The sequence below is a fragment of the Cottoperca gobio genome, chromosome 14, assembly GCF_900634415.1.
Source record: "Cottoperca gobio chromosome 14, fCotGob3.1, whole genome shotgun sequence".
In the NCBI taxonomy this organism is placed as follows: domain Eukaryota; kingdom Metazoa; phylum Chordata; class Actinopteri; order Perciformes; family Bovichtidae; genus Cottoperca; species Cottoperca gobio.
This window is the reverse complement of record NC_041368.1, coordinates 7642988-7657072: the sequence shown is the minus strand read 5'-3', so window position 1 is coordinate 7657072 and position 14085 is coordinate 7642988. Positions and strand designations below refer to the sequence as shown.

The following is a 14085-nucleotide window of genomic DNA, read 5'->3' as shown; positions in this document are numbered from 1 at the left end:
ACTGAGATGGCAAAACAAACTATAGTATGCAAATACTTTTTAGTTCTGCAAAAACTGAAGTGGTGCGTAGTCATTCTGGTTGTCATTTCCAAGGATTGATTTAAGAAAAGGGACGACTCTGAAAAGATTAATATGGAAATCTCTGGAGGTCTCATCTGAGTCGCCACCCAACTTGCACAGATCCTTGGTTCCCCAGCTGACCAGTGCAACCTGCAAAATAAATAGTTTTTTACTTTACACAGTCAGCAAGAACTTAAATGGTCTAATTACGTTAATTTCAATGTTTCAAAGTTTCAATAAAATAAAATACCCGACTGTTTACCTGTACTGTGCGCTGCTCATAGTTCTTGAACACAGCGCCACCAGAGTCACCTGTCACACACACATGGTTACACCCAAAATAATGGGCCTCAGTTACTGGTCTGCATCACTGTTGCTCATGTTTTAGTATATGAAATGCACGTTCATTAAAATTTTCCTCAAAACAATAACACACCCACAGTCCGTCATGCATGAAGAGTGGACAAACTAACAAAAAACAAGAACTTTCGCCTATCAATTATGGGATAACTAGCAGCTCCAATAACTTGTAAAAGAGGGAACAGTACCTTTACATGTTATATGATCTCTGAAAGGAGTTTTACCGCCAGTGCACAGGAAGTTATCAGTCACGGCAACCTTTGCATCGTTCGTTGTTATGCCTGGTGCCTGTAGTGCATGTCTGATGCACTCATCTCTCTGCATTGGTTAATTGGGAAAAGAACCATAGCTCAAAGTGACTTTTAGGTTTTGAGTAAATAATGAAAAAGTGTGCACACACACACACACACACACACACACACACACACACACACACACACACACACACACACACACACACACACACACACACACAAGGCACAACGCAGCTCAGTAATCAAAACTCACATTCTCGCCAAGCTTAGCATGGACATCTTTCTCTTCTACCGAGTTTGCTTTCTTGGTCAGGAAAGAGAGTTTTTCAAGATGATTCTTTAACAACACCTGCTCTGTATTTAGAGTAGACAAAAATTCAGTAAAATGTACGTGAGGCTGTAGAGATATTTCATTTTAACTGCGAGGCCACTAAATTGACAGAAGATGACATATTTTATATGAATAATAATTTAAAAGATTGTTAATTATCTTTTATGCTAGAATATAATCACAATAAGATCTTTCTTTTGTAAAATAAAAATAGGACAAACTACTTCTACACTGCATTTGTTGTGATTCGTAAAAAGGAGGACCCAAATGCAGAACAGCAGACGAGGATTTTAATGAAAAGCGAACTTTTATTAAACAAAGCCGAAAAACACAAAAAGGTACAAAGCAAAAACAACCGAGAAAAGACAAACCAGGATGACACGAGGGAACACGTGGAGGTACTAGGAGGCACAAGGTAAACATCCAGTAACACGGGGGAAACATGAATGACAAACCGTCAAGGCCCGCAGGAGGCTGCTCTGTAGGCCGGGCAGGCTCAAAGCACCAAATACATTTTAAAAACTCAACAGCAATGTCTCCTTCCAGAAATCGTGACCCGGTTACTCAAGATAATCCACAGACCTTGTTGTGATCAGTTTCATGTAGGAACTAGAGACATTGCTGTTGAGTTTATTGCCGCTTTAAACACCACAAGCAGAGTGCTTATGCTAATTCCGTTATATTTGTAGTGATCAGTTTTTTGGCTCCCTTTTCAGAGAATGACTGTTGAAGTATTTGATTTATCTTTAACTGCGTAACAGTGCCGCTTTCTTTCTTTTACATAAGTTGTTTTCAGTTGGTGTTTGGTAAGCTTTTTATTTAATTGTTAATAAATTACTGTTTTTGACTATACATATTTTTAGTTTCTCTTGATTATTTTCACGGGGTAATTTATTGTTACTCCCCTCATCCCCTGGAGTATTGGGGAATGTAACCACAGGAAAAATAGTATTCCTGGAGCCCGGTCAGGCACAGCCCGAAGAAGCTATGTGGTGCCTCCCATCCATCCATCCTGTGGGTCGGGTGCGCTGTCACACGGGTGGCAGTGATGGTCAGTGACCTCGACGGACTAGACCCGGGCAGCAGAGGCTGGCTCTAGGGACGTGGATCGTCACCTCTCTGTGGGGGAAGGAGCAGGAACTAGTGCGGGAGGTGGAGCGCTACCAGTTGGATCTGGTGGGGCTTACCTCTACACACCTTACGTCTTGGCTCTGGAACCGTACTCCTGGATAGGGGTTGGACTCTATTCTTCTCTGGAGTTGCCCAAGGTGTGAGGCGTTGGGCCGGGGTGTGGATACTCACTAGCCCCCGGCTGAGCGCCGCTACGTTGGAGTTTACCCGGGTGGACGAGAGGGTCGCCTCCCTACGCCTTCGGGTTATGGGGGGGGAAAACTCTGACTGTTGTTTGTGCCAATGCCCCAAACCGCAGTTCGGAGTATTCGGCCTTCTTGGAGACACTGAATGGAGCCCTGCAGGGGGCTCCAGTAGGGGACTCCTTAGTCTTGCTGGGAGACTTCAACGCACATGTAGGAAATGATGGAGACACCTGGAGAGGCGTGATTGGGAGGAAGGGCCTCCCTGATCTAAACCCGAACGATCGTTTGTTGTTGGACTTCTGTGCTAGTAATGAATGGCCATAACAAACACCATGTTCGAACATAAGGATGCTCATAAGTGTACGTGGTACCAGAGCACCCTAGGCCAAAGGTCAATGATCGATTTTGTGATCGTATCATCTGATCTGAGGCCGCATGTTTTGGACACTAGGGTGAAGAGAGGGGCGGAGCTGTCGACTGATCACCATCTGGTGGTGAGTTGGATCAAGGGGTGGGGGAAGACTCTGGACAGACCTGGTAAACCCAAATGGGTAGTGCGGGTGAACTGGGAACGTCTGGAGGAAGCCCCTGTCGTGGGGATCTTTAACTCACACCTCCAGCGGAGCTTTTCAGACATCCCTGTAGAGGTTGGGGGCATTGAACCTGAGTGGGCGATGTTCAAAACCTCTATTGCTGAAGCTGCGGTGATGAGCTGTGGTCTCAAAGTCTTAGGTGCCTCAAGGGGCGATAACCCTTGAACACCAAGGTGGACCCCGGTGGTCAGGGAAGCCATCCGACTGAAGAAGGAGTCCTTCCGGGTTATGTTATCCGGGAGGACTCCGGAAACAGTTGCAGGGTACCGAAGGACTAGAAGGGCGGCAGCCTCTGCCGTGTCAGAGGCAAAGCAGCGGGTGTGGAAGAAGTTCGGGGAAGCTATGAAGAAGGACTTTCGGTCGGCACCAAGGTGCTTCTGGAAAACCATCCGGCACCTCAGGAGGGGGAAGCGAGGAACCATCCAAACTGTGTACAGCAAGGGTGGGACCCTGCTGACTTTGACTGAGAAGGTTATCAGCCGGTGGAAGGAGCACTTTGAGGAACTCCTAAATACGACTAACATGCCCTCTATGGTAGAGGCAGAGTTGGAAGCTGATGGGGGATCATTGTCAATTTCCCTGATGGAAGTCACTGAGGTAGTCAAACAACTCCACAGTGGCAAAGCCGCAGGGGTTGATGAGATCCGTCCAGAAATGCTTTGGGTGTTGAGGGGCTGTCTTGCTTGACACGCCTCGTCAACATTGTGTGGAAGTCTGGGACAGTGCCTAGGGGTTGGCAGACCGGGGTGGTGGTTCCCCTATTTAAAAAGGGGGACCAGAGAGTGTGTGCCAACTACAGGGGTATCACACTTCTCAGCTGGTAAAGTCTACTCCAAGGTACTGGAAAGGAAGGTTCGGCCGGTAGTCGAACCTCTGATTGAAGAGGAACAATGCGGATTCCGTCCTGGTCGTGGAACAACGGACCAACTCTTCACTCTCGCAAGGATCCTGGAGGGAGCCTGGGAGTACGCCCATCCGGTCTACATGTGTTTTGTGGATCTGGACAAGGCGTATGACCGGGTCCACCGGGTGATACTGTGGGAGGTGCTGCGGGAGTATGGGGTGAGGGGATCACTTCTGAGGGCCATCCAATCCCTGTCCGCCCAAAACGAGAGTTGTGTCCGGATACTCGGCAGTAAGTCGGACTCGTTCCCAGTGAATGTTGGCCTCCGCCAGGGCTGTGCTTTATCACCAATCCTGTTCGTGATTTTCATGGATAGGATATCGAGGCGTAGTCGTGGAGGAGAGGGGTTGCAGTTCGGTGACCTGAGGATCTCATCGCTGCTCTTTGCAGATGATGTGATCCTTATGGCATCATCGGTCTGTGACCTTCAACAGTCACTGGATCGGTTCGAGTGTGTGTGTGTGAAGCGGTTGGGATGAGGATCAGCACCTCAAAATCTGAGGCCATGGCTCTCAGCAGGAAACCGGTGGATTGCCTACTCCGGGTAGGGAATGAGCCTTTACCCCAAATGAAGGAGTTCAAGTACCTCGGGGTCTTGTTCGCGAGTGAGGGGACAATGGAGCGAGAGATTGGCCGGAGAATCGGAGCAGCGGGGGCCGTATTACAGTCGCTTTACCACACCGTTGTGACGAAAAGAGAGCTGAGCCAGAAGGCAAAGCTCTCAATCTACCGGTCGATCTTCGTTCCTAACCTCACCTATGGTCATGAAGAATGGGTCATGACCGAAAGAACGAGATCACGGGTACAAGCGGCCAAAATGGATTTTCTCAGACGGGTGGCTGGCGTCTCCCTTAGAGATAGGGTGAGAAGCTCAGCCATCCGTGAGAGACTCGGAGTAGAGCCGCTGCTCCTTTACGTTGAAAGGAGCCAGTTGAGGTGGTTTGGCATCTAGTAAGGATGCTACCTGGGCGCCTCACTAGGGAGGTGTTCCAGGCACGTCCAGCTGGGAGGAGACCCCGGGGAAGACCCAGGACTCGGTGGAGAGATTATATCTCTTCTCTGGCCTGGGAACGCCTCAGGATCCCCCAGTCGGAGCTGGAGGATGTGGCCCGGAGAAGGGAAGATTGGGGTTCCTTACTGGAGCTGCTGCCCCCTGCGACCCGATCCCGGATAAACGGTGGACGATGGATGGATGGATGGAACATTGACAGCTGCCAGATAAGAACCATGCTTTTGTCTTCCTCGGACTGAAATCAAGGACCCAAATAACTAAGATGTTTGAGTGGTAAATATGCCACTGTTTTCATTGTTAACCACAAATGGGCCATGCCAGAATGGAAAGCTTGGCATGTATAGCAACTGTAACTAAGGGGTGAGGGGCTTAGCGAACAGTCATTGTGGTCCATTTTGTAGAAATCGTCAGAATGAATTTACACAGGAAGATTAGCATTTATTTGGTATTATTGAAGACTAAGCTGTGTTTCAGCATGTCGGGCACCTCACCTTGCTGCTTGCAGGTGGATTCTCCAACCAGTTTTAGAGCATCACTGGTCTCCTGGGTGCAAGGTATGCAAATAGGTCTGAACGAGACACCAAAAACAATATCACAAAGAGGATGATTTTTCAAGTAAATAACTTCCAACACGGAATATGTTTTATAAAAATGTTTTAAAATGCTTATAATAAAATGTTTCCTCAAGAACAGGACGTGTAACCGTTTTATTAATAAACCTCCAGGATGTAACTGACAATGTATCAGGAAATCCACTTACGAATGACAGTGTTTGTAGGACACGAGTTCTCACCTCACATCACTGGAGATTCGAACATCCTTCTCCAGCTGGATAAGAGCCACATCATAGTCGTAGAACTCGTTAACGCCCTCTTTCACTTTAGCGGAAATATTGTAATTCGGGTGTATTTTGAAAGTTTTAACTATTTTCACTGTAAAAAAAACACAATCAAGTTTTAATATTATAATGTATAAGCAAATAACTAAACTAGATACTATAACACTGCTAAAGTGCCATTATGTCATGTTTAGGTTAGTGAATAAAAGATGCATGAGTAAATATACAGAAAATAGATAAACATGTATCATTACCTCTACCCTGTCCATCATCAATTTCAACTTTGACGTTTTCAGGTAAATCTCCAAATTTAAAGCAGTGAGCAGCAGTCAAGACAAACTGAGTGTTCACCAGAGAGCCGATGCAAGTCTGTAAGCTGCCTTCATTCTTAAGTTTCAAAGGGAAAATAAATATGTATTATAGTTTAAAACACAGGGTAACATCACTGTAAAAACAACAACAACATGGACCACATGGCGGTACATCATTAGTAAACTGTTTTTCAATGCAGATTTAATCGTCTTTTTTCATGAAATCCCACATCTAAAGGTTTGACTCCACTGTTGTCACTTAGCCGAATATTATATTTTATTTTATTCAAAAGTGGAAAAGTATATTGTCTGATTGTATTGCTGTGGTCAGGTACACCCGATGATTTTTTTTGTTGCCATTCTCATACATAAATCAACATGTAAAGGATTGTGAGATTAGTCAGCCTTGTTAACATATTTCACAGATACATTCTGAAGTTAAAAGAAAAAGTGAAACATTCACCTGGATAGTAATGAATGCCATCCATGGATATCTTTTCCTCTTGGACTCTGTTTCATACTCCTTGTGAAGACCACATAGACCCTTAACTTCTTCTTCATCTGCATAGAAAAACCCAATAAATCCAACCCAATCAATGTTGATCAAGTTCATTACTGCAAATACATTTGTGGTATATATATATTTACCACAAATGTATTTCCAATAAGGAACTTGATCAACATATATATAGATATAACCAAATAGAGGCACAGATCAAGAGGAAAACAAGAGAACTATGTTCTGGCCTCCACTTTTGATCATATACATCCTTTCTGTCGTATTAGAGGGGAGAGATATCTAGTTGCTGGAGAAAAAGAAATTACACTAATGTGTTACCAGATACATTCAGCCTTATTTTTTTATTTTCAAAGATGACTTACCAATTATGGCATCAAAGGTCTCTTGTAAATTTTGAATATCCTTCATTCTGAAGTAATGCTGTCCACCGGTCCCAGCTGTGAGGGGCAGCAGGTCGTCATCAAAGAGCTCAGCTCCAATGGCAAAAATATAAATGTCTGTAACAGAATAAAACGTAGCATGTGAAGCGCGTGAAGGAGAAATATCGGAAGTCCTTCCTTCCGGCTGCTCTGAGACTGTATCAGCAGCACTGCTCCCAGTAGACCACACATACTGAGACTCACAATTAATTAATTTGTTCATTAATTTCAAATATGTGCAATATCATGTGCAGTATATTTTATATCATTTGTGCAATCATTTGAATTCAATATTCAGTCTGTCTAATATATTTTGTTTTGTTTTTGTTTTTGAACTGTTTACTTATTTATTATACTTGTGTACTTGCTCCTGTTGTTACATCGTCCCGTTGCGGCTGTAAAACTGCAAATTTCACCGTTGTGGACTAATAAAGGAATATCTTATCTTATCTTTTGAAAAATGAGGCTCTCTTTGGTGCGTTAAAACATTCTTTTTCAAGCTGCCATCTAGGAGTAATTGAATTACAATGAAATGTTTCTGACAATATAACATGTGTGTGGCTCAATGTTGAAAATCGGTATTAAAAATGAAACTCACCCAGATACTCTTCTCTTGAGGGATTGTCCTGTTCACCGTTGTGGTTCATGTATACCATGTTCTTTATTCTTCTCAAAGTGGGTTCAGGTGATCCGCCCATATTATAAGCCCCTGCAATGAAAGAAACCAGTGGGTTAAAAGCTTTATTTGGAATACAGCATTTTATTACATATTTTTTAAGCTGATTTTGGATTATATTAATGGTCATTTATACAAGATGCATATTTACAATTTCAAAATGAGTGCTGATTGATTGCACATCTAATCTAAATCAAGGGAAGTAGCAGTAGTAGGAACACAGTTAAGTGGTGAATTAATGAATATTAAAGGAGTAATCTTACATTTTGTGAAATACACTTATTCACTTTCTAGAGAGGATTGATACCGCTCTAGCTATGAGAGTGGCATCAATCTTATTCTCAGCAAGAAAGCAAAAAAATATGTTTTCCAAAGGTATTATCCTTTAAATAATTGCAGCATGATTATTTAAATCCATGAGTTGCCTTTATGGATATAAATTGGCAGCTCGACTGCTGAAGTGGCTGAAAAATACCATCTGTAAATGTAATGATGACGTGACGATGTTCCATAAAACCCTCTTTTCCAACTCGTCGCTTTATAAGAGCCATTTTCTCCAAGAATGTCCTAAAAGCGAGGTCCAGATCTGTTCCAGTGTTTCTGTCTTTGAGTCACACACACACACACACACACACACACACACACACACACACACACACACACACACACACACACACACACACACACACACACACACACACAGTACAACATAAATCCAGCTGTGTATTAAAACAGTATTTCTGAAACCTATATCTTATTTATATATATTTATTTATTTATTTGACTCACCCCCTACTTCAAAATTTTCCAATTTAGTTATGGTGGTGTTTAGTTCTGCTTTTTTATCAAAAAAGTCAAGAATGTTGACAACTTCATACTTTTCAGAGGAGAAGAAGATAATTTCATAGTTTGGATTCACGGAAAAGGATGAAATCTGTGAAGACATAAAGCACATCAGATAGATAGATAGATAGATAGATAGATAGATAGATAGATAGATAGATAGATAGATAGATAGATAGATAGATAGATAGATAGATAGATAGATAGATAGATAGATAGATAGATAGATAGATAGATAGATAGATAGATAGATTATTGATCCCGAGGGAAATTTAAGAAATTGAATACAAGGTGGAGATCTTTAGTGTTGTATGAACTTTTGACACAACTATGTGCATGCGAACTTGTCAAACTGCTGTGAAATATGTTGTCGATGCAACACCTTCTACCAACTACCAAACTGCTTATGATTGTTATTTTGTTGAGTAATTGATTCATTTATCAGCAGAAAGAGAATCCCGTAGTGTGCATTGACAACAAGCCAAGGGACTCGCGCCAAGAAGCATCAGTCAAGATTATGATGTGTACTTCTAATGGGCTGTTGTGCCAAATGTTGTGGGATAATGTTTGTACATGTTATGTGTGCGGTGTGCCAAATGTGCTTCTAAGTGTGTGTCAGAAAATGTAAAAGGAGTCATATGTCACCTTACACCAAAAATATATTACAGGTTATGACTTTAAATTGTGAAATCTACTACTCCCAATTAGTTTTATAGCAGTCACAATCAAAAAGAGTAATACATTCAATAAATGAATAACACATTATGAAATAAATAATAATATGATTAAAGGCAGACAAAATATAGCCTATAATATAACCATGAAACATTTAAATAATCCAGTACACATTTTAAACATTATTATGAAATGTTATGCTTCTTTTCATAATAAAAAGTACTATTTCAAAATAAAAAGGTATTTTTTTCCAAATCAAATCTGCAGCTTTTAATTTTAAACAATGCAATTCTTCCTAAATTACCATTTCATTTTACCATTAATTCTTTCACTACAAAATCTGTCAATCACGACAAACAGAGTTGAAGCAAGTTATGTAATTTTCTGTTGATTTGATCTGAATAAACTTGCACTTCACACTGTTTTTTAAGTTTTTCACAATATGTACATGACATTTCTGATCCATAAGTAATACAGTGGCTTCCTCTGCCATGCCCAATACAAACTCTGATATTTAATTGTATTCCATTTAAGATCAAGTGATTGATCAAATGTCCAGAGTAGTCACTACTAACATGTTTTAACAACTCAGCAAATTCATTGCCAGCATCCATCAACAGCAGTCTGTACGTTCACCCCATGTGCATCCTTTAAACTGAGCCCACAATCAGCAAAAACTATCTTACATCTCCAGCACAATGTTGCTGACTGCTTGCAAATTCAGCATATTGTAATTGAGGCTGATCTGTGGTGATTGCCCTCTCTACAAAATAAACATTATAAAACTTTTAACACATACTGTCATATCATTCTTGATAAAACATAGTTGTCTCTTATTTTTAATCATGGGGCAAGCAGTTTTTTTCTTACCTTTGAGATCAGTTTTATGATCGCATCTCTTGCATCTTGGAAGTGTTTTTCCTGGATGCTCTCAGAAATATCCACTGCTATGTAGATGTTAAGCGTCCCATTTTTTGAGATCCTGATTTTTCTCCCCCCCTGTATGTCATCTGAAGAATTCAAAACAAATACCGTTATTGTGCCATAGAAGAAATATGCCATATTCATATATATTTATTTTCATGAAGTATAATAGATTGATAGAAATAATGTAATATAAACAGAATTGAGTTTTGAGGTAACTAAAAAGTAGGATAAATTATTATTATCAACAAAATTATATACACCTCTTTATTCAAATATACTATAATAGCAACAATTATCATATGGCTCTGCTAATAAATAATACTAATAATCAGATTAGTTCAGGAACTTACCGATGGGCTCTAAAGTGGTGAGGCTGGTTTTGATGGCACTGCCAAATTCCTCTGAAACCTCCAATGAAGTGTCATAAGTGTGTTTGTCTGCAAGAGGCAAAAGCTACGTAAACAGAAGTTTGTAAAAAATGACAACAAAGTGAAGTGACATTAAAGAAAACGCAAGAGACCGAGATTCAGTAGTTTCAGTCAAATTTACAGATGGGAAGCATGTGAGGGATCATGTCCTTCACTCTTAAATAGTGGCTCTTACTGAGTGCATAGTGTGCATATGGAGAGCCCACCTGCCTGACCAAGCAGTGGTAGTCTGTAGGACATGATCCCTCACTGGCTTCCCATCAACGGTCAGGAGGCTACATTTTAGAAGCAAGCTTAGCAGTTCAAAAACAGAACTTCCCGAGAGGGTAATAGTGTAGACAAAATACAAGAGTGCAGAGCTAGTAAAATAATTTAGAATGGGGTTATGTTCGATCAGAACCAGACCAACAGTGTTACAGGTAGCAGCAACAAGGACCAGAGGGGGACTGGCTGTTACAAATAGAGATAAAACAGGAAACATGCAAAACACACACAGAACTAGTCAAATGTTTCGCTTCAGTAAAGTGTGCTGAGGCTGTTATCTGTGATTTTTGTGCTTCACATGTTGATAATCTCAGGTACAATCTCAGGTTTAAACATTTAGATCCTGAGGTGTGGACAGATGACTTCATCTGGCCTGTTCACCACAGAAACTGACTCAGCAATCTTAGTCACAGTCACCTTTACCGACTGTCGTAAAACATATTTAGGCTTTGGTAAATTAAAATTAGATATTGTTGCACATTAGTCGTAAGGTGTTTGAGAGTTCAGGTGGCGTAAACTTCTGTAAATTAATTTGACAGGTTCATTGCTTTTGAATATTGCAGCATCACTTTTGCAGATGTGTATATTAAGCACAGTTTCCATTAGACTCAGAACAAACAGATCAGTATCTGTAGGTATCTGTCTTACAGTAGCATGCTGGCTCTTTGCCCGTCCACTGGCCGTTCTCCAGACACACTCTCTCACTCGACCCAACCAAAATCAGGTTGCCATTGCATCTGTATTTCACTTTGTCTTTAAATCCAAATATTTTCCCTGTTCTTGCGGCACCAGCCGGGACACCAGGATCAGCACAAGTGGCCCCTGCTGTGGTAACACACAAGATAAGTCAGAAAACAGTCACCAATGAGGAGACATCTAAAACCTGAGTAGATGACTGTTCAGGACTTACAGTCACGGCTACAGATGGGAGTGGAGCCGCTCCACTTCCCGTTTGGTAAGCACACCCGTTTGGGTGAGCCTCGCATTGTGTATCCAGAGTAGCACTCATACGCGGTCTCATTGTTCACAAAGTAATTCTCCTGAGGAGGGAAGACTTCTCCATACTCCAGCACGTTGGGGTCAGGGCATTCAACAACTGCAAAACAAAATAAAAGGGTCTGAGCTGTCATGTAGAGCCGGCAGCCTGAGGCGAAGTGAGAAACACCATCATCACATCACTCACCCCTGCATCTCTGAGTTGGATATCTTCTGGGTGGCTCTTTCCAACTGCCATTTCGCTGGCACAGGCGGGTCAAAGAGGGGTATGGATAGTAGCCCTCAGGACAGTGGTAGATCAACATGCTGGATGTCTCCAGCTGCTTGGTTAGTGTGTAATGACCTCCTTCTATTTGCATTTTGTCCTCTGTACAATCACACTGAACCTCCCCTACTGAAAAAAATAAAAAAGACTTGTTTTGGGGCATTGAGGTGTAGTAAGTACTTCTAAGATTTAGTAATGCACTCAGACTTTAGAAAGCTCCCTCCGGAGCCACGTAAGATTATACAGTTGTTTTCACAAACTGATTTGTACTAAGGATTAAACTCATCTCATGTATAAAATTCCCACAGTGCCCTTTAACACATAAGTCTCTCTCGGCTTTAACATGTGTTGCTGCATTGTTTATAATTAATACGCATGTGGGCTTAAGATAGGCTACAAGCTGTTTCTGTTCATATCAAATTATGTTGCTGCTTTAGTGAAACATTTTGATTTTTTAAAGTTGACACAATGAACAGATTTAAAAAAGGACGATCCATCTCATATAACCATTTCAGAAAGCAAACAAAATACTGGATGTTATTTGTCCACTGGAATTGATCTTAAGTAACGGTTTTCAGTAGCAGTATTATATTGGTAGTTGCCATATGCATTATTGTTATTATGATCCTTTAGCTATTGACAAATGACATATAATTGTTTTTGTAATGTGTGAATATCTTTAGAAGTGTTTTTAAAAATCAAAACATTAACATGTTTTTATTTTTTTTATGTCTAACTAAGTTACAAAAACCCAGCTTGACTTTTACAGTAAATGTAAATACACAGACATGTAGGACATTCGGAAGCTCAAAATTACAAATACAATATACATCTAAAAGTATCTCACCCATACCGAGGAGACATGAAAGTGCAACAAGCCAACTCCAGTGGTCTGAAAATCCCATGTTGAACCTTGAACCAGAGAACAAAATTTAAAAATTAAAAGATTTGTAGGAGCTTCACATTTATTTCCAAATGGACAGTGATGTTGAGAAAGAGGGACTGGATGAACAAAGACCATGCTGGTACTTATTAACTTCATGACAAATAAAAGGAAATCAATAATGTGTGTCACGGAATAAATCTCAAATGGACACCATTGCATTGGACCTTAATTAAGGAGATTCAAATAATTACATTTCAATCGACTTGACTAATGTAGAAATAAGCAATGTACCTTTAATTTCTTATATTCCTTATTTGACCCTCTTCCTGAAAGCCTTGAAACATTCAAATTAATTTGAGAGTGTTGAAGTCCAAATCACTCTGCTTTGTGTAACCTGAGTTTATGTAGGCCAGTTTTGGTTCTTGGTTTTTCCACGATGTGTACACACACGGTCACATGTTGCATAACTAAAAAACAGTAATTGTGAAACCAACCAACTTTCATCATTTCCCAAAACCCGCAGACACTGGTGAGCTTTGATTATTTACACATTGATTCAATTATTGATTCAGCAGCCAGTCACACCAGACTGGTTTACCTTTAACTGACTTACAGTCATTTGACAATCTCATCTTCCTCATTTTGTTTGGCAGACTTATTTTCAAATCCACACAATGTGTGACAGTCTCTCTGTTTTCTCCCTCTGAGGAGTTAGTGAAGAAAGAATAAATATATTTTCAAACTGAAAGGTCCACAGTAGAAGTACAGTATCTACAAAGTTATTTGTAGTTGTTTCGTGTCTTTTTTTGTGGTCATTTTGCATCACTTTGTCGGCGTTTGTCAGTGGGTCAGTGACAATTAAGTGGTAATTCACCTTCTAATACAGGTTGAATTGTCTGTTAGATTTTGAGTGCAGCATTTGTAATTAAATGTATTCGATCTTAATGTATCGAGTACACACACTTTTAAAGGATACAATACAATTTTAATACAAAATATAAATCAACTCGTGAATTATTATGTATCATTATGAATTTAGCTTCCAACCTGCATTTAAAGTAATTACAATAAAGAATATTCAGGCAACAACAAGTGGCTCAACGAAGAAGAAGAAGAAGAAGAAGAAGAAGAAGAAGAAGAAGAAGAAGAAGAAGAAGAAGAAGAAGAAGAAGAAGAAGAAGAAGAAGAAGAAGAAGAAGAAGAAGAA

The 14085-nt window shown here is 40.6% G+C and overlaps 1 protein-coding gene across 4 annotated transcripts; it reads right to left on the bottom strand.

The window, feature by feature from the left end:
* Positions 1 to 39: 39 nt before the first annotated feature.
* On the bottom strand, positions 40 to 13241 carry LOC115018985 (complement factor B-like). 4 transcript variants are annotated; one of them, XM_029448279.1, is made up of 19 exons: positions 13170 to 13241; positions 12846 to 12904; positions 11915 to 12121; positions 11642 to 11827; positions 11380 to 11556; positions 10390 to 10476; positions 9983 to 10122; positions 8384 to 8528; positions 8070 to 8198; positions 7517 to 7627; positions 6862 to 6996; positions 6443 to 6540; positions 5923 to 6055; positions 5624 to 5762; positions 5322 to 5398; positions 928 to 1028; positions 609 to 738; positions 323 to 372; positions 40 to 210 (listed from the first exon to the last, which is right to left on the bottom strand). In XM_029448279.1, exons 2-19 carry the CDS (start codon positions 12895 to 12897, stop codon positions 40 to 42), a joined length of 2268 nt encoding a protein of 755 aa, XP_029304139.1. In that variant the 5' UTR covers positions 12898 to 12904; positions 13170 to 13241. The 4 variants fall into 4 exon arrangements, with proteins under 4 accessions (XP_029304139.1, XP_029304142.1, XP_029304141.1 ...); XM_029448282.1 differs by having other exon boundaries at positions 8070 to 8180; XM_029448281.1 differs by having other exon boundaries at positions 11380 to 11553.
* Positions 13242 to 14085: the final 844 nt, after the last annotated feature.

Coding starts and splice junctions, on each gene's coding strand:
- LOC115018985 (XM_029448279.1), bottom strand. CDS start 12,897: ATGGGATTTTCAGACCACTGGAGTTGGCTTGTTGCACTTTCATGTCTC. Junction 12,122..12,845: donor TGCACTTTCATGTCTCCTCG/GTATGGGTGAGA, acceptor TATTTTTTTCAG/TAGGGGAGGTTCAGTGTGAT. Junction 6,541..6,861: donor GACCTTTGATGCCATAATTG/GTAAGTCATCTT, acceptor TTTTCTATGCAG/ATGAAGAAGAAGTTAAGGGT.